The sequence below is a fragment of the Mytilus edulis genome, chromosome 4 (assembly GCF_963676685.1).
Source record: "Mytilus edulis chromosome 4, xbMytEdul2.2, whole genome shotgun sequence".
In the NCBI taxonomy this organism is placed as follows: domain Eukaryota; kingdom Metazoa; phylum Mollusca; class Bivalvia; order Mytilida; family Mytilidae; genus Mytilus; species Mytilus edulis.
The window spans coordinates 16,043,624-16,071,391 of NC_092347.1; the positions used below are offsets into that span (position 1 = coordinate 16,043,624).

A 27,768-nucleotide genomic window follows, 5' to 3' on the forward strand; every position below is an offset into this window, starting at 1 on the left:
ATCAATAGCTTTCATTGGGTTGGTCATTGTATTCGTATCGATATCTCTGATGAGGACTGCAGTTAAATTTATCATATGCTTTGACAGTAATAATTCTAGTTAATTTCTATATCAATAAGGAACCAATATCATTGTTTGCTCCGCCCACATTATAAATCATACCATTTCAATCGTACTGCTTCCTCTAGACTGCTTAAAATAGACCAACTAACAACAACTATAATATGTAAACTGCTATTGAACTGACCGTCTTTAAATAATTGACACATTCTAAAAGGAAATAAATTGCGTACCGTGTCAACATCAATACTTTTACAATATTCTACTAAATAGATTATATTGAAATGAGGAAATAATGTTATTTACAACAATCTAAAAGATCTTTGATTTTTGTTTTACAGCTTTTCACTATTTTAGCAAACATATTTTATTTGAAAAATGTATTACCCAAATTTATAATTTATTTATAGAAAACCATATTTAGATAAACAAAATACAGAATGGTATGAGAATTAAATCAAGTTTCACATCGAAGTTCAGATTTTCTAACCTTGGGGACCAGTTTTAGCAGTATATAAGTGACATACATTAACAGAATACGATGGTAAAGTTTATTTCTCACTACAATTACTTTATACTATAATTGCAACTTCTGAGATATATTTGTATCTTTGTTTTCACTTCAACAGTGTTTAGTGTGACGTCCATTTTCGCTGAACTAGTATAAACTATTGTTTAGGAACCAACTGTCTCATTTTCTTGCTGCGTAAAAGATCAATTTAAGGCTTTGTTCTGTTTTCTGCTGTCTTGTCGAGTTGATATCTCTTTGACACATATCCCGTTTCCACTCTCAATTGTATTGGTCACATAACCAATCTGAAAGGCAAAGACCGTTGTCTAATTAGTTATCAAAAGTACCAGGATTATAATTTAGTACGCCAGACACGCGTTTCGTCTACATAAGACTCATCAGTGACGCTCATATCAAAATAGTTATAAAGCCAAACAATACAAAGTTGAAGAGCATAGAGGATCCAAAATTCCAAAAAGTTGTGCCAAATACGGCTAAGGTAATCTATTCATGGGACAAGAAGTCATGTGATATTGTCACTCTTAGTTCTTATTATTTCAATAATTGCAACATGACATTTGACCAGATGAAGAATTTGAGAAATCAAATAATTCGAAAAATCAAATAATTCGTATAATATCAAAATAACGATAAATTCAAAAAATTGCTCAGGATTTAAACGTGTGACAGAATTATATAATAAAAACCCAACACGAATATTACGTAATGGAAATATAGAAAATAGCAATACACCGGAATGTCCTCACGATCATCCGCTGTAAAAAGTACATATTTTTAAAGTGTACTTTTCATTTTCTAAAATAGATGTGTCTGAATGACCTGATGCCACGACTTTAATGTACACTGAGGTGTATCGGGGACATAAACTCAGAACACTGCTTCTTCAGTTTATAGTGTTGCTTATCTAGTAAAATTGAAACGAGGTAGTTATTGAAAGATGAAAGATGGTTAACCGGAATGCAAAAGTCGATCATCAGAAACCTGAATTCTACGAGAAGTCCGTAGGCTGGGACGAAACAGAAACTCGATCTTTATCAATCATTATCGTATATTAATGTATCAATAAACCAGCGCCAAATCTGCAATTATTTTTAAAAAGTCAGGACGGATACAACAGTGTTCATGGTCTTTTCCAAAGTATAAGTGCCGTAATTCCACCAGACGATCAGATGATCGAAGTGCAAACTCGATATGTTAAGTCATCATAATGTTCTAATGCGCCATTAAGCAGCAAAAGGTCTACACGCATTGTTAAAAACATTCCAGACACGTACAGTTTTAAAGAAATTTCTTAATCCAAGGGCTGAAATTCTGCCAAACACGGGTAAATCAGAAAGAAAGCAAAACTCGATATGAAATGCAGATTATAATGTCCTGATTTACTAAATTGTTATAATCAATTATAAATTAACTGTTTACAAAACTTTGGATTTTTGAAATACAAAGTCTTTTCTATCTCAGGAATAGATTACTTTAGCTGTATTTGGAATAACTTTTAAAAATTTTTGGTCCCCAATACTGGTATCTATGATAAGTTTATTAATAACCACTGGGTCAATGCCACTGCTAGTTTTTATTTCCCGAGGGTTTCACCAGTAGTCAACATGAATCGTCATTGTTATGGTCATAATTATAAATGAACTGTTTAACAAACATTGAATTTTTTATATACTTAGGCTTTTCTATCTCAGAAATAGATTACCTAAACTGTATCTCGCACAACTTTTAGAAAATTTTGGTCCTCAATGCTCTTAACTTTATTGATTCGAGCGTCCCTGATAAGTCTTCTGAGACGCATTTACAAAATTTCAATCCTGGTATATGTGATGAGTTTATTTGCAGATTACTATCTACATGAACATTAAAAAAAAATGTATCCGGGCAACTGTTTGATTATATAATAAAGAGAGGACTGAATGGCAGACCTGGTATCAATTATATAATCCGACCACTAAGTGATCAAAGTACTATGAGGTACACATATTGACACATACAGTTTGGGAAGCCAAATAAAACCATTGGAGCATCAAGACAAAGAGACACAAAACGGAAGAATCAAAAACTGATATGGATAACTGTGCCTGACACAGTCGTAGACATATAATTTTACAAACTGATGATAATGAAAACAACACTTCACAAATGTCATACGCTCAGGTCATACGTCCTAAACGCTTTTCTGGATTTACCTTCATTAGTAAATAAGTTATTATACTTTAAAAGTAAAATATATCGTCAAAATATATCATTTACATCAACCCGATACTGACTCACTAGATACCGAATGCGATGTATACAGTAACAGCAGTCCGAATGACAGCATTCCAGCAGCGATACTAACCATGTGACATCAATGTTCACGTGTAATACCGATTCCAGTACGCATGGCACGTTAAAGCGTACCGGCTTTCTTTCACATTATCAACAGAAAAAATGTTTTATAAATGATGTACACACTGTATTATTTACATAAAAAACACAACATAAGAAGCAATTCCAGTTAAAAGGATGTTCAACAAATAATTAAGAAAACTGCTAGATCGACTGGTTAAAAGTAGCAAATCAACAATTTATATGTTTATACCCGTTAACCTACAAAACAATTCCTTTTTGTTATATCTAATCTCCTGGTACTTGAACGTTTATAATTTGTATAATGTTCAATGTTTTAATTTTTAATTACAAATAAAAGATGGGAAGTGATAATGCTTTACTTTAATAATATGCTAGAGGGAGTAGAATTTGATTTATAAGAACTGTCAGGATTGCGCCTTTGTGGCAAAAAATTGTCCATCTGAAGAACTATCTTGGAAATTAAGTAGTATTAGTTGCAATAGATACACGATGGACTGGTCCCCGGGGATCGTTTCTACTGATTACCCTTATTACATTCCTAGATAATTCGCCATTGAATCCATGCTTATTTAATTTGCTGTATAGAATTAAGAGGGTTGAATCATTTAATCAAGTTTAAGGACTATTCATGTAGTATGAGAAAATGGGGTTTAATTGAAGGAGGTTTATCTCTATAGAACTATCACTGTAACTCTGGCTTCTAAATCAAATAAACTGAAAACTTTCTCACCTAGGGACTACAAAATGAACAAACCTTTTAACTTAAATGAATTGTCTCTAATCCCATGGTGGATTCGACTAGTATCATTCCCATTTACCATAGGAAAACCAAGCACTATCAAATAATGAGGAGAAAACAAATACATAATCGGTCGGCTTTATTGTCATTTATGGTAAATTATCTTGCATGATAGCACCTGCTTTCTTATTCCTTAATATAACAACAAGCTTTAATAAAGCTTAATGACTATTGTAAATGGACTTATTGATTTGTAATGAACATTTTAACATAAGAGAATTTTGTAAAATGACATAATAGTTCAGCCGCATTCCAAACATCTTCTTAAAGTAAAACTACGAATCGTCCAATTTTGCCGATCTTTAAAGTGGCAATGAACGAAATGGCTATTTGTTATATGGAAAAAGTGTCATATAATTCAGAACAGTAGTTGATGGTTTTTATATAGAAGTGCAAAATTGTTCCCTTCAATTCAAAGTTGAAAAATAAATGTTAATCATGACTTGAAACACATTTTAACTATAATTACACTACTGAGTGTGTTTAAAGTCAAAGGTAACATTTATTTTTCAACTTTAAATTGAAGGAAACAATGCTTTTCTTTACAAAACAAAACATCAACTACTGGTCTGAAATATTTGACACATTTCAGCTTACACAAAACGAATAGTGATTTCGACAATTTCTACTTAAAAGATCAACAAAATAAATTGGACGATTCGTACAAGTAGTTTGAGAAGATGTTTAGAATACTGCTGAACTATTATGTCAATAGACTAAAACATTCAGACATATCCTCATCCTCCTTGCAATTTTTAACAGTCAGTGTAATAGCATTAGGTAACAATGGTTATCATATACAAATAATTAGCATAGAGGCATTATTCCTATTGCTTGCAGCATAAAATATAACGTGGGTTTATAGCTTCGCGGTGCGATCAGTTACTCATGTATACTTGAGAGACTGGTACGAGTGGAATAGTAAGTTTATTGTCCCCGAGGTGAAACTATTGCAATGAGGCGTAGCCGAGGGCAATAGTTGTATCCGAGGGGACAATAAACTTACTTTTACCCGAATATCCAGTCAGTAAGTGTTTTATTATACCGAATGAGACATCAGACAATTAATTTCGGTCTAAATCAACTACTACGTCTAGTATCGTAATATAAAGAGCAGAAACACAATCAGATTGTTTCGTGTTTACTTCATATATTCTGGATGGTAAGGGCGAGTTCTGCGTTGACTTCAATTCTAGATACAAGAGGTTAAACGCGACGTAGTAACTCCCGCGGCGATCTCAAAATTAGCCAATCCCGTAGCAGCATTTGAAATTCCGCGAAAAAAAGATGACGCTTGCGATCAAATGGTTTCAGCGAGGTCCAATAGTTGGAAACTATTGACCGGTCCAATAGTTCGATAGTTGAAAAAATAGTGAAAATATTGTGTACTAATATATAGAAAATGATTACCGAGGTATAATAAAACAACATATACACGAAAGCTATGAAAAAAGTGTCCAATAGAACGCCAAATCTGTACACAATTCCCACTTTAAACGCTTAAGGTATTTCATGTTCTTCAAGTAACTAAAAAAGACAAATCTGAAGTTATATTTTAAACTTGCAGTTATCTTTTTCTTTTAATTTTTTTTCGGGAGGGGGGGGATTAAAGATCAAACCTGATTACAGAAGAAGTTAAACATACATTATACAGAACCATAGAGAATTACGATTTAGCTTACTTTTCTAGTCTTCTTTTATGTTGGAGCAAGTTGAGCAATGATAATAAATATTGCATATCAATTGATATAACAGTACACAATCGGCGAGATGTAACAGATCTCCAAAAGCGACGACAAGCTAACCTTACCGGGATAGAATACCGCTCTGTTATATTTCAAACAATTGATTCCTGTCATAGCAATGACGTTTTTTACTTTTGATGAATTCATTTTGTTAATTTAATAAAATGGTCTCATTACATTGGAAGACAATAGTCCCAGAGGACCTTTTATCTTGATATGTAGACAGGCCAATCAATTTCTATAAGACCATGATAGACGGCTGTAAGGTTAAATAAATATCACATTACATGGATAAATTAATTATAAAGAGGATGCTCCTGAATTATTCCCTTCACTAGTCAGTCAATGGGGCGTATAATTAAACTTTATATTGTTATATGGCTATACATTCGATCAAATTAAAGCCATTAGAAATTGGTCGTTTATTATAACTAACGGACTACCAGACGTAGGTTTATCATTCCCGGATCTTTGTCAATCAATTACTCTTTGTTTCTCAAAATACGGGTAACATATAAAAAGAAAAGAAAGGAAACATGGTGCTATGCTGCGAAATGACTTTTAAAGATAATTAGGTTTATTAATATGTTTATTGAATATGAAAATGTAGGTAATTAACTTTTGATTGGGTTAACAACCTGAATAAGAGGTCAGTGTTGATACACAACCACTGCCACTAAAACGACTGAAGTACAGGGGTATTTTTTACAATTACTATATACAACAACATAATAGAATCGTCATAGCGAAATAGGTTGAAGACACCTAGAATATATATGTATACAGAACCATGAATTATTTATTAAGATGTTGCTATAGAAAATTAAAAAGAAGAAAGAAGAAGTAATAGTTGAAATAAAACCATAGTGATACTGTTACAAACGATTAGCAAGCCACAAAAACTCTTCGCAGAATGAATCCTGTGCCATAATTTCCACTTGAATAATAAATTAAACTAATTATTTTATTGGCTGAAAGTTAAACATTTTTTGCTTAAATTCACGGTTGTCTTTAACACTGCTTTAATTAAAAAATATACATGGTTGCAATATTATTGGCTAACTAATACTTCACTGTATCACAGTCAAACTGTTGAAATGTATATTGTTAAAAATCATCGTTTGAACCGCAATATTATAATGCTTTGCTTTTGCGCAAATTGGCATTTCATTTGCGCCACAAACCATAATTCATTTGCACCAAAACTGAAACCTTTCATTTGCGCCAATATGACAGGTAAATAGTGTAAAAAAAAATTGTTTTAAACAGACTTTTAATGATAAAGTTTGCATAGTTAAACATATATATTCAAGAAAGCACTATATAACTGGACTAAAAATTTTAGACAGTTGTAAGCACTGTACACTATAGTAAGTCTGTTCCTTTCACAAAACTTATGAGAGACGGTCCCGTTGTATTCATGTCTGGAAATGTCGCCTCTTTAGTGCATACCATATTTATCAAAAGGATATAGTCTGTTTTTTCTGTCTGCCATCGTTGAACTACAGTCCATATCAGTTGTTGTTCTGGCTTTCCAAATTTGTGTGGATCTATTTTTATTTACACCTAAGCGACTGTCTCCATTTTGCAGAACATACGATACCTTAATATGTGTGGTCACCAAAAATTACAGACTTATCATATGTTTGTCTCTGAATTGACAATTAATATCTTGACAGCTCAAACATGTGAACACTAAATATAATTTGAAATCATGGCTTTGTGACTCTCAATTTTGTAAAAGAAAAAGAGTACTAGTATATGAACTCACTAAAATTCAATTCAAACAGGGGGAATACTGCATAAACAAACCTTTTAGAGCAATGAATATTTAACTTTTCTGTTATATATTACCTGTTTTACCTGTAAAATGGCGCAAATGAAGTTTAATTTTTTGGCGCAAATGAAATATAACCTTGTGGCGCAAATGAAAGATTGGATTTTTTAAAAATTGGCGCATTGCATTTGCGCCCATAATATGAAAGAAGAACGATTAATAAAAGTTTTTTTTAATGTAAAAGCAAAAGAACAGTTTAATTTTGTGGGAAAATAACCCACACTAATGGCTTCTTAATTAACAATAATACTTCCTTTAAAGTCACATTAGGTTGAGCAATTTATTGCAAAACACTTTGTCCAATAGACATTAATAAACGATTTGCAGCTTGTCTTTGTATTTCCTTTTCTTCAGCAACTTGTCGCCTGCGAAAAAAAATGATTGTTTAAGTTAAAAATAAATTAGCACAAAAAGGTTATAAATAATTAAAATACAAACTTTCAAACCAATCGAATAAAAGACAGGAAAATCGAAAATAATAAATATTGGACTTCTGGACAGAAGTTTACAAAACTAAATAATAAATATCGGACTTCTGGACAGCAGTTTACAAAGTTAAATAGTCTTATATTATAGTCTGGGAAAGCATGGTTTAAGTTGGAAGTTCTTTGTATCTGTAAAGAGTACTGTTAGTATGATACCTGCGTTCTTGTGCTTTCGATGGGGTTTTGTTTTGTGTGCTTCGTTTCGATTTGATCTCAAGCCTTTTCCAATAGTTTGTATAGTTTGTTCTTATGTTGTGCTGTTAAACCACTGCATTTTCCAGATAACGGAGATGATTACGCACTCGCAAGCTGGTTTAACATCGCTCGTTTGAATTGTTCTACATTTGTCATGTCAAGGGTCTTTTGATAGCGGACTAGGCGGTATGGGCTTTGCTCATTGTTAAAGGCGTATTGTGATTGTTAATTTTTCTGTTGTTTTGTCCCTTGTGGAGTTTTTTTCATTGACAATCATACAGATCTTTAGATTAATATAAATAAGAAGTGTGTAAAGTTTTAAGCAATTATCATAAATCGCTTTTGAGATACGGCGCGACATGTGACCCCCCTTTTTATTTTACAAAATACTCAATATCTCAAAAATATATTTTGAATCATTACCAAAACGTATACAGATAATAGGATTATTAAAACTAAGAAGTGTGTAAAGATTTTAGAAATAATCATAAATCTTTTTTGAGATACGGCGCGACATGTGAAAAAAAAACCACACCACTGTTGTAGTTACAAAGTCCTGAAACTCAAAAAGTTTTAATCTAATTTTCATCAAAAAGAAAACAGGTCGTTTGACCATCATAAGATTCAACTATATTATGTTTCATGAAATTTAGATAAGTTGTTCTCCAGTGACGGTGCGACATGTTTACGCCGGACAGACAAACGGACGCCGGACATTTGTATACCATAAAACGTCCCGTAAAAATGTTCACGAGCGTATAAACCCGTAATTTATGTGAATTCGAATGAAAAGATTATCAATCTTATTTAAACAGATATGAATGAAATTTTATTGGATTTTGTTAGTTTGCTTTAGTTATTTTATTGAAGTCATTCATGCCCCCTCTGCCGTAATCTGGGCGGTTTCTTTTCAAATATTGCTCAACTCCTCAAGTATTATCATTTACAAATTTACAAATAACATAGAAGCATATGCATATAATGTTTTAAATCTTGTTTCTCTACAATAAAAACATATTGCATTAATAAAAAAAATCTGTTCTGGAACATGTGTTGGATTTTTTTTTTTTAGATTTTCAGTTACAAAAAAAAATATCTTTTAAATGTTTACTTAATAAAAGACTGATCAAAATTGAATGAACATTATCTAGGCAATATTTTTTTAATTTAAGTACATGAAAATGTTATCTATAAATACAACACTGACAAATGTCAAATCACTGTCCAAATTTCAATAAGAGCTAAACTCTACGTGTTGTACGAAAATTTTCTTTTCGATTCCGTTACTCGTTTTTATTTTGGTACTAGAAATGCATGTTAAACATGTTTTTATACATATTGAAAAATCGTACTTCTCCCAATAAATTTACCAGATACATCTTTGTATAACTTTTATAAAACAAATATATCTATATATATATTTTTTTAAATTTTATTTGATCAAAAAAAAAAACCTTTCTTACCTCCACTTGGTTCTCCTATTCTGAAACCATGTTTTCACCTGTGAATCTGAAATCTTCAGAGATTTTGCTAAATGCGTTCGTTCTGATGACGCTAGATACTTTTGCTGTTCAAATCTTTTCTCTAGTTCTATTATGGTAAGTCTGCTAAATGATGTCCTTGGTTTCTTTTTCTTTGGTGGGGTTCTGTTTTGATACGGATGTCCTATTCGTCTTGTTACTAAAATGTAGAGGTAATAATTTTAATAAATTGAGGCTAGTGTGCATAAAAAAGGCAATTGTCAAAATTATAAGGTTGCTCTAAGTCGAGTCAGATTTTGAATCACAATCTAAGGTTAAAGATAAGATTACGTTTTTGTAGGTCTGCGAAATAGATCCTTTTACGCGTATATTGACGGATGTATTTGTCGTCAAGAAGTTAAAAAATATTTTTTTGTTGACTTTATACACGACATGTGTGTGCGCTGGCTTGATTCTTTTCAAATGAATATAAATGTAATTTGAAAATATGAAAATGTTTATTTTATGTAAAATGGAATTTTGTTATTCGTCTGCAGATAATACTGTACAAATAAATGACTTGTGTATCTTAATCATGAAAATACTACTTACATATTTGTCTGTCTCTTGATAAATCTTGGAGAGGCCACATAAGGCTTGAATTTGGCATAAAATACGGATTAAATAAAAGTCTAGGACTGTTCGTATGGTTAAACATGTTTTTAGATAATTGTTCATCGTTAGAAAATGACGTCTCTGTAGTCACTGAATGTTCACTCTCTTTTAAAATATTTGCAATTCCAAACTTTAACGAATTATTCCGAACTGGTTCAACATTGCTGGAAACTGATTCATTGTCCGAATGTGAAGAACAACAACTTTCAATGTCGTCTGCCAAGTCATTCATTTTGTTAAGTTTCTTGTAAAAGTTTGAATATACTTCCGTATTAAAATCTTTGTCAATATAATAATGACTTCCTGATGTACCCTGAACAAATTGAAAGTTCATCACCATTTTGATTTGTGAATCGCTGATTGAAGGAAAGCAATACAAGTTAATATTCAGCAGTATTGATAACCCCGCCTTTATATAATTATGACAAATTTAAGATGATATCAACGACATCTGGTTGTCTTAGATCAATAAACGTCTGTCCACTCTATCATTCACAAACTAATATTTGTTGAATCCGTCTTTAAGCTGACTATTAAAACCCTTTAAATTATTTTGAGATTGAACAGAACCCGTTAGTTTGAGCTGTTGTTTATCTTTTTCTAACCTCTATCGTAACTAAATAGAAATTTATTGGCAGTACAATCAATTTTATAGTGATCTCAGACAACTAATTGGAAACTCTTCAACGTTCCTTTCCCCTAATTAACATGTAACAGCACGGAGAATTAAGGACATTTAGTGGTTAAATCGCCCATAAAAACTGATAAAGTAAAACAGCACTTTTATTTACCCACATGGCATGGTATCTAAACACAGTTAACAATTAACTTTTCTTATTTTGTCTTCTAGACTAGTTTATTTCAATTACTAATTCCCACATAAAAAACGTACTGACTTTAATTATAAGGAACCGATGCGAGTCACGAACATCTTTTTCTCCATAAAGTATTGTTTCTACAAAAAAAATATCCGTTTGACCCTATATATATTTTAAGTGTTGTTTTACCATATAGCAGAAGTCTGGTAGAGGTATGAAGTCTGGTAGAGGTATGAAGTCTGGTAGAGGTATATGGAGGAACAAATGGACATTAGTTTTATAATGATGAATATGCCGTTGAAAAAATATGCTCTTGAATAAAATTGTGTTCAAAATGACACTAGCTAATTGATAAAGATTCGGTTCATAATATAAATACTAGCTTCAAATTAGAATGACATGGCCAATGGAAAGGTGGTACGAAAAAAAAACCAAACAAACAAAACATCTGAAAACCGACAATTTACAGAGTGGTGAATTACATTGAAGTTATTTTACGATTTGATCGTTAACTTGATATAAAATCAAATACAAAGTATTTCATTTTGAAAATTTGAAAATAGTACTATGTAGAATATAACTTCCAAATCGAATTTTGTTTATTTTGAAAGTCCTGTTAATTAAAAAGAAAAGCAACTAAGAGGAAATGTGCATTTATCATATACATACTTTTTGCTGTTTAATCATTTCAAACTACATCATATCTTGTCCTTTTAGTGTTCATTATTGTAATAAAACAAAATAAATTAGAATGAAGGAATGTGTCCATTGGACACAGATGTCCCAACATATAAGTACACAAGAGTAAATGTGCGATTTCAAACCTAGTGACGTTTGTTTTCTTTGAAATACAAAACTCTGTATGATGTCATTAGAGAGTTCACGGGGGTTTGCGAGCTCCGTTGTTAAAAAAATAATGAGTAATGGGGTAACGTAAGAACGGGATAAGTATAAACGTCATCATAATTCAACTTTGATCTGTGTTTGGTGGTAATACTAATGATTGTTCATTAATGTCCACACCTACAGTTGACAACGACAGGTAAGATGTAATTTCTAAAGAAGAAATGATCGAATGAAAACAATTAAACTACAGGGCTAGCTGACTATGCGGTATGAGCTTTGCTTATTGTTGAAGGCCGTACAGTGACCTATAGTTGTTAATGTTTGTGTTATTTTGTCTCTTGTGGAGAATTGTCTCATTGGCAATCATACCTCTTCTTCTTTTTTTATATCTATTATGAAATGAGCCAGTTGTATTGCAATATATTATTATTATACTGTAGATTGCCTAACAATGTAATTTTAACACACTATTTAGTATGTAAACATTAGAATGTTTAAAATGTGTGCAGGTCAATGCAATAAAATAAACGCAAAATTTTCGCTAGACAAACTAGCTTCATCAAGCGTGCATTTATCCAGGTGAGTCAGAAACTTTTTGCAGCTTATTGTACATGTTGAACATGAATTTAGCTGCCTTGTAAAGAATTCAAAATTTGAATGAAGTTCAAGACTATTTACCAAATTGGTGGTTGAAGTTTGCAACGTCCATTGGGCAATATTACAGGCTAAAAAGGAAGATGTTGTGTTCTATATTATTCTTTATCTTTTCTGTATCTTTTTTTTCTTTTTCATTTAGACCAACAGGTTCTATATTGTGGAGCTGGTGAATCTTTATATTTATATAAAATATTTATATATAAAAACTATAATTATTATTTGTTTTAATTGTATCGTATCGTTTAGTGATGATTTATCTGAATAAATATTTTTCAAACTAACCCTTGCTTATGTTATGCGTCCGTTTGGATGTGCAGGATGTACAACTACGCAGCCACGTCCGGTCTGAATGGGGACGTTGAATTCGATGCCTCGTGTAAAAAGAGTACCACGCTCTTTGCATGTTGAAACCCTAGCAATCACCCCTCATGTGGACGGTTACAAGGTTAAATTTCGATCTCTAACCAATATACCCTCATTATTAAGTGACACTCCAAATTTCCCCAACCTTCATTCCCGGACTGTTTCTATTACAGGACCTACTTATTATATTTATCTTTTATATTTGTTTTGATCATGCATGAAATATTTGGACGTCGGATTCCTACATAATGTACATTATACTTTGTATTTTGTTAATTCAAATATGGTGTGTCCAATCTGTATTCAGTGACAATTTGTAAAGATCATTTAGATATTGGGAATGCAGTTTGGTTATATTTTTAAGTTCAAATAGTACAAACTAGACCTTGACAATATAAACGGACATTCTTAGTTGCCGCATGATCTTCAATATATACTTTCATAGAATCATAAAAAAGCAGTAAGATATAATAGAAAAGGGACCAGATATAAGGCTGCAGAATAATATTGTAAACTATAAAATCCTAGCGAGAAAAAGATATACCATTGATAAAACATACGGTGCGGGGGTTTACTCATTCAATTGGATCCAAAACCTCTCCCTATGTTTGGTCAAAGGTCATACAATTGGATCCAAAACCTCTCCCTATGTTTGGTCAAAGGTCATACAATTGGATCCAAAACCTCTCCTTATGTTTGGTCAAAGGTCATACAATTGGATCTAAAACCTCTCCCTATGTTTGGTCAAAGGTCATACAATTGGATCCAAAACCTCTCCCTATGTTTGGTCAAAGTTCATACAATTGGATCCAAAACCTCTCCCTATGTTTGGTCAAAGGTCATACAATTGGATCCAAAACCTCTCCCTATGTTTGGTCAAAGGTCATACAATTGGATCCAAAACCTCTCCCTATGTTTGGTCAAAGTTCATACAATTGGATCCAAAACCTCTCCTATGTTTGGTCAAAGGTCAAATAAAAAAGAACATAGGGATGCATGGTAAAATTAAATAAGCGTAGAAAGCTGAAGCAGCTTAGAATACAAACAGAACAAATCAAGAAACAAACAAAAAATCTGAAGACAAGAAAAAAAATCTATTTCTCGTAGAAACCCAACGTTTATATGATAATACACATACACCGTAAATTTTTTATCAAGATGACACCGTTCAAATCGAAAATGTTCGTCTGTGTAACTTGCATGTTATACCTGAATGATTGTGATCTTTGATACACACCCTCCGTTATATCTATTAACTATAGATATCATTAGGTTGCAGTCTTGTAATTAACTGTTCAATAGGGTTACATGCAAAACAGCTGATCTTTGATTACTTTTAAAATAAAATGCTACATTCATTTTTTTCCATGTACATAATTATTATATGAGTAGTAATGTGAAATTGTGGCTTATAACGGGAATTATGCAACGAAAAATAAAAAGTTGAAATCCTGAGGTCAAAACTATTTTTCTACTTTCTGTTTGCTGTTTTTACTTCCAGTAAAAATTATATTTTTCAACTTTCCTGAAAAAAATTCAGAAACACATTTATTTCACTTCATGTTTTGACAGTTCTTAAAAAACCCAATAGTTTATGGTCCATGTGAGAGTTCCAGTTATTTATTTGATAAATATTTTATGTTCGTTTAAGTGAAACGAATTAGAACATAAAAACCAATAATCATTGTGTTAAAATACGTCAATTGTTTATATTAATTAACGCACAATAATGTTTTTAAGCTTAAATACGGCGAATTGTACAGATATGTCTGCAGTACGACTTTACCCTGGGTAAGTAACACTCAGTGATAATTCCAAGTGATTTTGATTCACGTACAGATACCAAGTAGTAACCAGACAGTCAACCTGATAACAATGTCCGAGGAGACTACGTCTGTATGATGTGGGTTTGTCAAATTCCTTTAAAAGTTGTATTCAGAGAGAGAAACTTTGTCTTTTGGCATTGAATTTGATTTACCATTTGCCTATAACCTAGCTACAATTAGTAAACTTTCTGGGTATATTTTTCCGCTATTCATTTTCTTTAATTTCAGATAAATAATGTATTTATCTTCAAGACTATATCATATTGTTAAGATTTTATAATATTTATCTGTATTGTTGATATTTAATTCATCTTAGAGTTGAGTTTCATTTAACGAGTTTGTTATTCCTACAAATATAAATACGAAAAGTTACATCCAAAACACACAGACATTTCCACAGGTCAAAAACGTATTTCCCGATTTACTCCTTTTTATCCAAGTCTTCACCTTACCAGAGTTACCAACCTTCCCATGGTGTAGACAGACAACCAGAGTACTACAAAACCAGAGTACCTCGCTACCAAAGAAGGGTCACCAGTTATAACGTTTATTCCATATATAGTTACACATTCCTACGAAACCATTCTTATAGCAAAAAGTAAAACCACAAAAATACTGAACGCAGAGGAAAAATAAAAACGGAAAGTCCCTAATCAAATGGTAAAATCAAAGAATAAAACACATCAAACATATAGACAACAACTGTCATATTCCTGATTGCTACGGCCATTTTCAAATGTCGAAAATCGTATGGTGGATTGAATCTGGTTTTATAGCGCTAAACCTCTCTCTTTTATGACAGTAGCATCAAAAACCGTTATTTTTACAACGATGCTTGAACAAATTTAAAACAGACATAATCGGTAAAATAGTCAAAATATGGTTACAGCAGTCATCACTGTGTTACAATTTCAAGACAAACAAAAAATTACAAAAAACACAAAAAGCATCTATCAAATTAAAAAACAGGTTCCTTGTTTCGCGTGTTGGTCGTCAGAAAATGCAAACGTCACAAAAAAAAATTTTGTCGTTCAATGTCTATTCAAAACAATAATAATTTCACCTGGAGAACAGTGGTATGCAGGGTTATAAACGCAAAAGTTATGTTAGAATTTTAAAATTACAGAAACAGACCGAAATTAAAAAAAATATCAAGCAGAATCCGTATATGATTAATACTACTACGCGAATGAACTAATTGTGTCGTTTGTCTTTCAAAGTATTATCAAATTTATGATAGAACATAATAGAACAATAGTATAATGCCGGGATCTTTAAAAGTACAGAGTCGCATTATAAGAAACAAGGAAACACAAAATGTCTCATATAAAAAAAAATACACCAGCAAAAATGAAAGATAATACAAACACATTGACGGGATGTATAAGTACCGAGCCACGTCAAATGGATATCACATAACACTCGCCAAAACGTAATACTAAAAAAAATTTAAGGACTGAAAGTATATATACATAATATTAATGTTATATGAATTTAAGGCGCAATTACTACATAAGTAAGCCGCCTACCAAAACCAATAACAACAACAACAACATAACACAGACCAAACAGTAAAAGTAATATTAATAATTGAACAAAGACAAATAAAAGAACAATATAACACGTAGTTTAGATTATAAACAACGTCAGAACGCAGAATCTATACATCAAGACCATCATGTATTATTTGTGAAGTTGATACGGAATATTTATCAACAAGGTCTTGGTACCTTCCTATGAACTTTTTTAGAAAAAGGACGAGACGTTCTTTGACATACCCCTGATTTATCAACTTTCTGCTCAGACGTTGGTGACGTTTTACAAAGTCTGAATAGCAGCTGCAAGCTCTTAGATATCGAATAAGTTGTGAAATGTATATTCCATATGCAGGTAAAGTTGGTATATTGCTACTAAGGTGGAGGAAATTTATAATTTCAAAATTAAAATCGTCTGGTTTGTCATAGATTCTGGCACTGAGATGACTGTGTATGTTAAATTCGAGATATAAGTCTAAAAATGAGGCGAAGCAACACACCAAGGGATGAATACACATTTATAGTTTGACACTTAGGCCCGACTGCTCGGTTTTCGTTGCAGTACATATTCAATTTCAACGGTATCAATTTGATCGAATTTTTACGGCCTTATAATGTCATATATATAACGTTGGGTTTCTATAAGAAATTGATCTTTTTTTCTTGGCTTCAGATTTTTTGTTTTGTTTGTATTCTAAGCTTCAGCTTTCTAATCTGCTACTAATTTTACCATGCGTCCCTATGAACTTTTTTTATTTTACATTAAACTAAACATAGAATGAGGTTTTGAATTCCTTTGAATGAGCACCCCCACCCCTTCTCTCTCTCTCTCGCACCATACTAGTATACTATGCGCCTGTTCTAACCCCGGAATATGTTTGTCAATGGTATATCTTTTTTCTCTCGCTAGAATTGTTAGTTTACAATATTATGCTTCAACCTTATATCTGGCCTCTTTTCTTTTAGATATATTGCTGCTTTTTTATACTTCCAAGACACTGTTGAAGATCGTGCGTCAACTCTGAATGTCGGTTGTATGCGTTGCATTGTGTGATGAATGCTTTACTCATGTTGTGATCATTGTCCGTTCTTTTCATTTTCATTTTTTATATATGATTGATAGGTTTTTGATTGTTAAACCTCCAGTGACAAATATTTTATGCAGTTCAAGACAAGTATAAACGATAAAAACAATAAGAAGGTCCTGTAATAGGACAGTCTGGGATGAAGGTTGGGGAAATTAGGAGTGTCACTTATAATTTGGGGTATATTGGTTAAAGATAGAAATTTAGCCTTGTAACTGGCCAACTAATTGGTGATTGCTAACGTGCAAAGAGCGTGGCACGATGGTAATCAAAGAAAATGAGAATGGGTATCATTTCGCTCTCGAATGGTTTGCAAAGGACAAAAAGACAAAATATTTTATTTCCTCAGACACAAACGTGTTTAAGAGGTCAGAACATGATAAAGTTTACATATAAATCAATAACAGAGTATATAGTGTATTATAGCACGTGATTTTCATGACATTGAGATATATACGTTATGTTAAGTTTAAAGGATTACAGAAATACTTGTTGTATGCAAAATAAATATATCATTTGTTTCACTTCCATGCTTGCAAGTAATCGGAACACTTGTAAATGGACTCTCAGGAAAAAAAAGAAGGTATCATCCTGTCATTGTTCGGAACAACTTTAGCGAGACTCCCTGTCATCGAGGGTACAATCCTCTTAATGGTCTAAACTGCTGCAGTTGAACTCTTGGTCACCAAAGGGACAATCATTTCAGTGGTAGGAACAACTGCAGGTGAGCTACAAGTCACCGAGGATACCATCTTACTTGTTGTCAAAATAGCGGCAGGTGAACTCCTTATCACCGGTGGTACAATGGTCGTAACACTGCAGGATACCAATACTTTAATTCTTAAATTGTCGAAACAGCTGTATTTGGAGTTTTAGACACCGAGGATATAACCCCAAACTCTCAGTGGTCCGAACAACTACATGGGGATTCTTAGGTAACCGAAGGTACCATCCTATCAGTGGTCGATTCAACTGAAGATGAACTCTCAGTCACAAAATGTACCATCATACCAATGTTAGTAACAGCTGCATGTGTATCCTCGAAGGAGTCGGAACAACTGCAGGTTAATTCTCAGTCACCGAAAGAACGATCCTTCAAGTGATGGGATAAGCTGCAGATGGATTCTCAGTTACCATCCTGTTTATGGTAAAAGCAGCTGCTGGTTGATTCTCAGACTTCTCAGTGGTATGACACGCTGCATGTGGTTCCATCCTCTCAGTTTAAAGAGCAATTGCATGAGGACTCGGTCACCGAAGTTACCATCCCCTAACAGATTGAAATTGTTGCAGATGAACTCTCGTTTACTGAACACCCAGTGGAAGGAACAACATCAGGTAGACTGTCGATCAACGTATTTACTATACTCTTTAGTGTAAGAACAGGTAGATTATCGTTCTTCAAGGTTCCATCCTCGCAGTGGTCGGAACAGCTGCATGGGGACTCTCGATCACCTAATGTACATTATCTTATTGGTCGGAATAACTGCAGGTGAATTCCTCGTTACCAAAGGTTTCATGCTCTCAACTGTATGTGGACTCTCGATTATCTAGAATACCATTTCCCAGTGGTTGGTCAACTATAAGTGGACGCGCAGTCACACCAAGTTTATCCCCAATTGGTCAGGACCTCTGCAGGTGAACTCTCAGTCAAGGAAGGTATCATATTCTCAACGATCGGAACAGCTGCCAAGGGACTTTCAGTCATGTATGGTACCATTTTCTCAGCAGTCAGTGGTTTCGGTACCATATCAGTAATTTATAAATAGGGAAGAAATACCAATAAGGAAATACATATATATTTTTTTTTAGTTTCCAGGTCATGAAATAACTAATGCCAATAAATATGCTGTTTGAGACATTTTGTGCGCCCAAAGACTTTTTTTTTAAACAAAGATCTACGAGTGGCGTTCCTTCTAATTGCTCTAGCAAGTCTATGAAGTCTTTGTGTGAAATTTTTTACGCTTTAGAGATACATTTTTTAAACATTAAGCAACAATTCTTTCAAACAGATTATTAAATGTATAATGGTATGCCCTTTAACCGAATTTAAAGAACATATTGTGTTTAAATAACATTCTGAAAGGAATTTGCCAGAACAGTTGAGACAGCTCCGGTGTTACTATGTAGTAACAGTTTTATTAAACTTGTCAGTGTGATCATCAATGACTATTTATATAAATAATATAACCTATAACATATCTGTATTGATAGATCGTTACGCGTGAGAAATGTTTAGAGAAATACTGCCAAAATAGTTCCTCCAATCAACAGGCGTAAACTTCTTATTGGAGAGAGAACTGACACCTGGGTAATCAACGTAATGAATAAACTGTGAAAAATGAAGAAATATGACAAGTATAAATTATCTGGCACTAACTGTTAAAGAATGATGTAAACAACAACAATTATTTTACCCTGTAATGAAGTGTGAATAGATCTCGAGTAGTTGCTTACGAATGTAACATATACAGTAAAAACAGGAAAGTTATTTCACAATTATATACCGTACATTAACAGTTAAAAATGTCTATAAGCAAAATGGAATGATTTAAAAACCAATTCTTAAACTTGATTTCTTTGTCATTATCTCCACCTAAAACTTCATACAAAATCCAATTGTTTGTAGTTAAATTTCTGCCTTTCGGAATATACTTCTACAATTATATATGTATAAAATTCAGTTTAACCAATTAACAATATTGTTTACCTCAGATGTAAAATGAATTTAATTTCAGATAATGCAACCATCCATAAAAAAATTAATTATTATTCGGAAATGTATTGTCGATCCGCTTGTAATTCACTATTTTTCAAGATATTTTTCAGAAATGGAATTAATTTTTATCTGAAAGACAATAAATACTTTGACTTTCATAGAAATCTTTTGAAATTGCAGCTTTTAGCCATCTTTTGTTGTTCATAATAAGGCTACAACTTAAGGTGGTACCCAACACTTTCAACTGTTTTGTCAGAAAAATTACACTGGTTATATAGCAATTTGATAAACAATTTTGATCATTGAGAAGCTTAATATTCCTTTTACAACACAACGTAATGAAAACGTTTAGCTGACATTACAGCGTTATCTCCCTGTAGTGTTAGGTACCACCTTGGTGGGGTTCGTGTTGTTTATTCTTTAGTTTTCTATGTTGTGTCGTGTGTACTATTGTTTTTCTGTTTGTCTTTTTTATTTTTAGCCATGGCGTTGTCAGTTTGTTTTAGATTTATGAGTTTGACTGTCCCTTTGGTATCTTTCGTCCCTCTTTTAAGACAGATGACATAATTTTGTTACAACTTAAAAGTACACATATGATCCATTTCTAAAATGTAAATATTAGTTGCATTTATTTGTACTGTATTCCTGTCATGTAATGGTATCATTCAAGTGTGAGGTTTGGCTAGCCACAAAACCAGGTTCAACCCATCATTTTTTTTTAAATGTACTGTACCAGGTCAGGAAAATGGCAGTTGTTATCTTATAGTTAATTTCTGTGTGTGTTGCATTGTCGTTTGTTTTTGGTTCACTTCAGTGTTTTTGTTGTTTCGTTAAATCCCTCTTATATTTGATGTGTTCCCTCGGTTTATTTTTGTAACCCGGATTTGTTTTTGTCTCAATCGATTTATGACTTTCGAACAGCGGTATACTACTGTTGTCTTTATTTACTTGAGATTGAAGAACTTTTTGAAATGGCCCTTGTTTGAAATTAATTGAGTGAAAATTGACGATACCTCCTTCTTTTGCTTGGCGGTGTTTCGGGATAAATTTGTATACTGTACACTTGGGCATTGTCTTAAAAACATACGTTCAATCTAAATAAATTTGTTTTAGCAGCTAATTTGAGTAATCATGGAGAATGATTATATAATTTTAATTATTGAGTAATAATATGAATTTTGCACGATATCAATGCAATTATGATATGAGTGGCTAGATTATTGAATTGAGGAATAATTGAATGATAAGTATAAGGACATTGGAATAATTAACTTTGATAGAATAAATAGAAGCTGTTACTTCTGGATAATTATGAATTAATCTAATTACATCGTGATAATAATACTCGAGAGATGCCTTAAGCATCGCTGTAATAATCGTTCCTTGTTCACTTAATATCCGCCTTAGACACTTTTAACTAATATTGATATAAAGAATATGAATGTGATCCCGTGGTGTTTCAGATTGGATGTTCCTTTATAACGTCCGGGACTAACCTCAGGTGCTCTATCAAATATTAATGACAACTACAAAATCATTTTTGGAAAACGATGGGTCGTGATTATTTATTTAATTGGAATACATTACTTTCTTAGGAGAAATATAAAAACAATAAACTTCAATTGTGAGAATAATTTTCCTATCAGGGTTATACATTGGTATTGCTGATTTATGTCAATCATGCGCTGTTGGTTCTAAAGAGACGACATTATTTTTATTACATATCATATTGGAATTTTAAACAAGTATGAATATTTATCATTTTGTCCTCTTGTTCTTTAATTGAACATGAAGCCAGTTAAATTGAAAAAAATGGAACAAAGAAAATCTTCGTTAATTGTCTTCTGTGTGTTGCTTTGTTGTTTCTTTTTATACTTTTTATACATATACTAGTATAATGCTTAAACTGCTAATATACTTTATACATATACTAGTATAATGCTTAAACTGCTAATATACTTTATACATATACTAGTATAATGCTTAAACTGCTAATATACTTTATACATATACTATAGTATAATGCTTAAACTGCTTATATACTTTATATATATACTAGTATAATGCTTAAACTGCTTATATACTTTATACATATACTAATGCTTAAACTACTAATCTATACTACTAAAATTACGAGGTCCAATTTGTCAGCCGTCATCACGTAAAAACGACGAATCAAAGAATTCAGCTTTGTATATGACTTATATAGTACAAAGGTGTAGATTAAAAATTACACCACTCCAGGCCCTTTTGTTTTCCACGTAATAAATATTGCCAATAATTAAGAAGTTCCGGGTCGTGTCCGATACCGATACTAATAGTATATTCACCTGTTACCTATTACCTTATCTGTACGTTCCGATTCTAACAGGTGCACCACCAAACGGTGTATTTAGGATTATGCTATATACACGGATCATAATCACAGGGTTGACACTACTAAATTCAATCATTGTCAAATTGTTACCTATTGTAGTATTTTAATCAGTAAGACTTTTAAGATTACAATACGAATACTAAAAATCTGGACTAAAAATAAGGTGTATATAGGAACCGTTTTCAATTTGTTAGCGGACATGACATAAAACAGTGAATCAAAGAATTCAACTTTATTTATAACTAACATAGGACAATGCTGTTGATTAAAAAATACTCCATTCCAGGACCTTTTGTTATCCAAATAATTAATATTACCAATAATTGATAAGTTCCAGTACGACGGGTTCAAACAGAAAGATTTGAAAGCAGAGAAAACTGTGTATCTTATAATCGGCATGACTTTATCAGATAAAAAATAATACTAAAATAAGGCTTGCGCATAGTTATATACTTTAATTCAGTCACGGACCCGCGATATCACGGGTGTGTTCTAATATACTTTATACATATACTAGCATAATGCTTAAACTGCTAATATACTTTATACATATACTAGTATAATGCTTAAACTGCTAATATACTTTATACATATATTAATGCTTAAACTGCTAATATACTCTATACATATACTAGTATAATGCTTAAACTGCTAATACACTTTATACATATACTAGTATAATGCTTAAACTGCTAATATACTTTATACATATACTAGTATAATGCTTAAACTGCTAATATACTTTATACATATACTAGTATAATGCTTAAACTGCTAATATACTTTATACATGTACTAGTATAATGCTTATACTGCTAATATACTGGTTGATACATATACTAGTATAATGCTTAAACTGCTAATATACTGGTTGATACATATACTAGTATAATGCTGAAACTGCTAATATACTGATTGATACATATACTAGTATAATGCTTAAACTGCTAATATACTGATTGATACATATACTAGTATAATGCTTAAACTGCTAATATACTGATTGATACATATACTAGTATAATGCTTAAACTGCTAATATACTAGTACTGATTGATAATTATGTAAAATTATAGTTACAGTTTAATATTGATATGGACCGATTGAATATTGTCAAATTATCGGAATTGCAGTAGGTACTTAGTGCTCTTTTCTAACTGTTGATCGTTTAATTCATTATTATGAATCCTCTAGCATGAGAAAATTGATAAATAAAGGCAACAGTAATATACCGCTGTTCGAAAGATATAAATCGATTGAGAGGAAACAAACCTGGGTTACAAACTAAAACCGAGAGAAACACATCGACTATAAGAGGAAAACAACGAAACAAAAAACTCTTAATAAAATTTGACATTTTCAACAATAAAAGCAGACACTTTGAAAATGTATTTACGGTTTGTCAAACCAAGCTTATTAAACATGATGAATGTATCTATTTACAAAACTCCAGTTTAATAAAGCTGATAATAACTATCTCTATTGACCATTTTTAGACATAATGGCAATCGAATTTTTTTTATTTTTTTAAATATAAAGACAAAAGAGACGATTTCTACTTTTCCCGAACATATTTATTTTATATAAATGTCGATGTTCCCCTTGCTGGATGTTAAGGCGTGTAAATTTCACAAGTTTTGCAGGTTTATAGAATGTGTTTAAATGAAGCTGGTTTAAACGAACGTATCCTTCATAGAGCTTTCAAGACATTCATCCTGCACGAAGCATCGGATTTACCTACCCCATATCCAACGGACGTGGCTGAATATTTATATATCAGGACAACCAAACGGACACCGCGCCATTGAGGAAGGATTTTTCTCTCGGACAGGGAGAATTTCAGGTATCAATCTATTTATTATAAAAAAAAAAAAGGAAAATCACAAAAATACCGAACTCCGAGGAAATTCAATCGTAAAGTCACTAATCAAATGGCAAAATCAAATGACAAAACATTTATAATAATTTGTAAAACATACTTGTACCCCAGTGGTAACCCGGTTTTTTTTTTTTTTTATAAAAGTAGAACTTCAACCTATTTAGTTAACTTCCTTCAGAAATTATCTATAAAATACAAATGTAAGTCAAAGAATTAGAAACAAAATAGAGGATATAATTCATAAACAACCTAATAGAAGCTTGCCAACTTTGGTTTGGGCTGTAATTTATATAAAACAGGTATTTCCAATTTTTTTGTAATCTAATCTTTGTCATTATAGCTATATAACGTAACACTTTCAATAACCTTGATCGGAATTTCGGAAAGAAAAATCAAAAGGGAGAAATCTGTTAGACTAAGATTTTATACTTTTTGTTAACATATTCAAAATGTTTCGTACTCGAAATTGGGTATATAAAATGTCAATGTGTTACCATACTAGTATCTGAATTCATGAAACACAGAAAATTTGTTTTGATACTGATTTTAATACATGTACCATTCACTCAAAGAAAATTCAAAGGTAAATGGTATAATTTGATAATCTTAAACCAGGAACGTATATATCCTGGTATCTATGATGAGTTTATATATTGTTAGATATGCTGCTTCCCAGCTTAAATCGAACACTTTCATAAAACATAGTTTGTGGTGTCAGCAAAACTTGTCACGGACATTTCTCTAAAATGCATCTTCTGCAACGAATGTTAACATGTATGATTCTAAATACGTAGCAAATCACAAACACCAAATCCAATGGTTTAAAATAAACGTTTATACGACGTTGCCTCATCAATCGACGATTGGTGGACGTGTATTTAGACGTAAACCGCTAATGTCTGACTGATGAGAGGTAAATATTAATACAACATGGCTATGAATTATATATAAAGTCACTAATACATTTTCGGAGAATGGGCAGATGTTTGACTCCGGATATTATCCGTCAAATGAGAAAACATACTCATTAATACAAATAGATTTTGTCAATTACTGTTTGGATGTTTATAAATATTATAACTGATTTATTCATTGTGATTGTTTTAATATCGTTTTCAACTCGGCATGTTATTGGATTGCAATAGACATCCAATAATTCATACGGGCACCTGTCCCGTTTCAATTATAAATAACAATCATGGTATCTTTATACTGGTTGAACAATGAAATCACTTTCATAAAACGATACCAGAAAATTCTAAATTTTGATTAGCTGATACTGTCATTATACTTTGATTAAAAAAAATATATATATATACACATATATATGCATATGCATGTATGCTAATTAAAAATTAAAAAAACAATTGTTCAGAGAACAATTTACGGAAGGTCTTTCCACCGGAAAAAATCTTTTTTGTTTGAAAAATAAAAAAATTAGGTTGAAATTTCATTTCTAGCGTCAAATGATAGCTTATTATACACTGATTTGAAAAATATATGGTTTCAAGACATATTTTTTTTATAAGGGAGATTATTTATTACTTCCGATTTGAACATTTCACTTCCGGTATTATTTGATAGTTAACTTGACATTGATTAAAAAAATATATAGTTCTATATACTTTCACATAACACAAGAAAGCTACTTGAGGTTTACACAAGGTCACTTCCGGTTGGTTTTTACTAGGTCATATGGCCAATGTAAAAAGTCCCTTGGCTTTATCATGTATACCTACAACAAATTTGGCACACTAAAAAAAATAATCAGAACAAAAGCAGTAGGTCTTTCCACGGAAAAGTGGAAAGACCTAATTATCGACTGTAAGTCAATTTAGGAGAAATGAGTTGAATTGAGAAAAAAATACAACCTTACCTAAAATTATCCGAACAATAGATTCATGGATAGAACTATACTGTAAAACTAAAAAAAGGTAAACTTTTCTACCTTTAGCACTCCTTAAACATATGCTACGTGATCCTAGTGTCTTCCTGCACTGCTTCATATTTATAGTACGCTCACGAAGCGCGTCTGTTTATATTAAAATGTATGATGACCTGACCAACAGCTTAACTTACTTGAGGTTGCTTTCAGTTGCTGCATGCTTGAATTCTTTGATACGGAATATTTTTACTTGTCTTGTGTGTCTGCTATAGAGGTATGTTTGAGTTAAAATAAAATCTGAATTGATTTTATCATAATTATGTTCTTTCATGTACTTTTGGTTATTCCACTGGGAATGTTTAGTGTTCCAAAACTATTTTAACCCCGCCACGTTTGCAAGTGCCTGTTCAAAGTCAATAACTTTATCAGTGACTGCGCTTAGTGAAATCTTAAAGCTTTTTTTACCGTTAGAGAATTAAGTGTTAGTAACAGAAAAATATAGTATGTTAAGTATATAACAAAAAGCACAAAAAGGTATAGCAAAATGGCCTGGAAAAATTATAAATGTTAACATTAAGATCTCAGAATGTATGGATAATCTAAATATCATAAAAGCATGCACTGTTAAATCATTGTTTCAATTCTTTAATGGTCATCAGTAGCAAAAAGATCAAGGACCATGTATAGAAGGAAAAATGTTTAGCACAGGCACTCGTTTCAGACTTTCCCCAAAGGTATATAGGAATTTGTTTTCTGAGACGAGTAACTGTGATATATAGGTCTGAGTTTTGGTATTTCGTCCGAGATAATACAAATCAAAATTCATATTGTCAGTTAAAAAAATTTCGTCGCGCAAACTGGTCTCAACAAATGTTTCCAAAATTTAAATATATTTTTAGTATCTGATTCCAAATTTAACTTGAAGAAGTATGTTATTTTATTGCGTGAAAAATAAGAAAAATCTAACAATGAATTGAACATTCATACATCGGTTAAAATATTAGGATGCCTACACATATGCATGTGTTACTATGATATCAAAGTAATTTGAGTTACCCTTCTTAGACATGCATTTATCAGCTTTCATTTAAAATAGCTAAAAGGATATTGTACTTTGTACATTCTTAAAATAGCAACTATTCATGACACGGACTAAATTACTTATGAGGGTTAATTATATACAGATTACAAAAATGTGGCAATTTCCCTGGTTTGTCCCATGAAGACCCACCTAGTAAAAGAAATTTGTCAAATGTTTAACAAAGATGAATTAACAAATTACAGATTAATATTGTTTCCACTTTCACGTTTAGAAGCTTGATTTTTAAAACTTATTTACTGATGCTACCAAAGTTGCTGTATGCTAATTTTAACAGAATGGTATTATTGAATGGAATGACGATACTCGGTCCAGCAGGTCTTTGTGTATAATGGACGGTTGAAGATTGAAAACATCAAAGATACTAATCAGGTGACTTTTTATGACTCCAGGGCAACAACAATTACATATATTTGTTGCATTGTGATGAAAGAATGTAAGTCATATTTGATATGTAAACTTGTTTCCGAATAACATTTTAAAATGACGCTTATTGTTAAAAAGAAATCCAACACCTTAAATAAACGATGTGAATATTT

At 31.9% G+C, this 27,768-nt stretch overlaps 1 protein-coding gene across 1 annotated transcript; it reads right to left on the bottom strand.

The window, feature by feature from the left end:
- Window positions 1-7,484: 7,484 nt before the first annotated feature.
- On the bottom strand, window positions 7,485-10,691 carry LOC139518385 (uncharacterized). The gene is made up of 3 exons (XM_071309938.1): window positions 10,081-10,691; window positions 9,472-9,688; window positions 7,485-7,693 (listed from the first exon to the last, which is right to left on the bottom strand). Exons 1-3 carry the CDS (start codon window positions 10,481-10,483, stop codon window positions 7,609-7,611), a joined length of 705 nt encoding a protein of 234 aa, XP_071166039.1. The 5' UTR covers window positions 10,484-10,691; the 3' UTR covers window positions 7,485-7,608.
- Window positions 10,692-27,768: the final 17,077 nt, after the last annotated feature.

What these genes read in the sequence shown, in the direction of transcription:
- LOC139518385 (XM_071309938.1), bottom strand. Translation starts at nt 10,483, where the DNA reads ATGGTGATGAACTTTCAATTTGTTCAGGGTACATCAGGAAGTCATTAT. An exon ending in ATCAAGAGACAGACAAATAT is followed by an intron (nt 9,689 to 10,080) that starts GTAAGTAGTATT and finishes TCTACATTTTAG; the next exon opens with TAACAAGACGAATAGGACAT. An exon ending in AATAGGAGAACCAAGTGGAG is followed by an intron (nt 7,694 to 9,471) that starts GTAAGAAAGGTT and finishes TTTTTTTCGCAG; the next exon opens with GCGACAAGTTGCTGAAGAAA.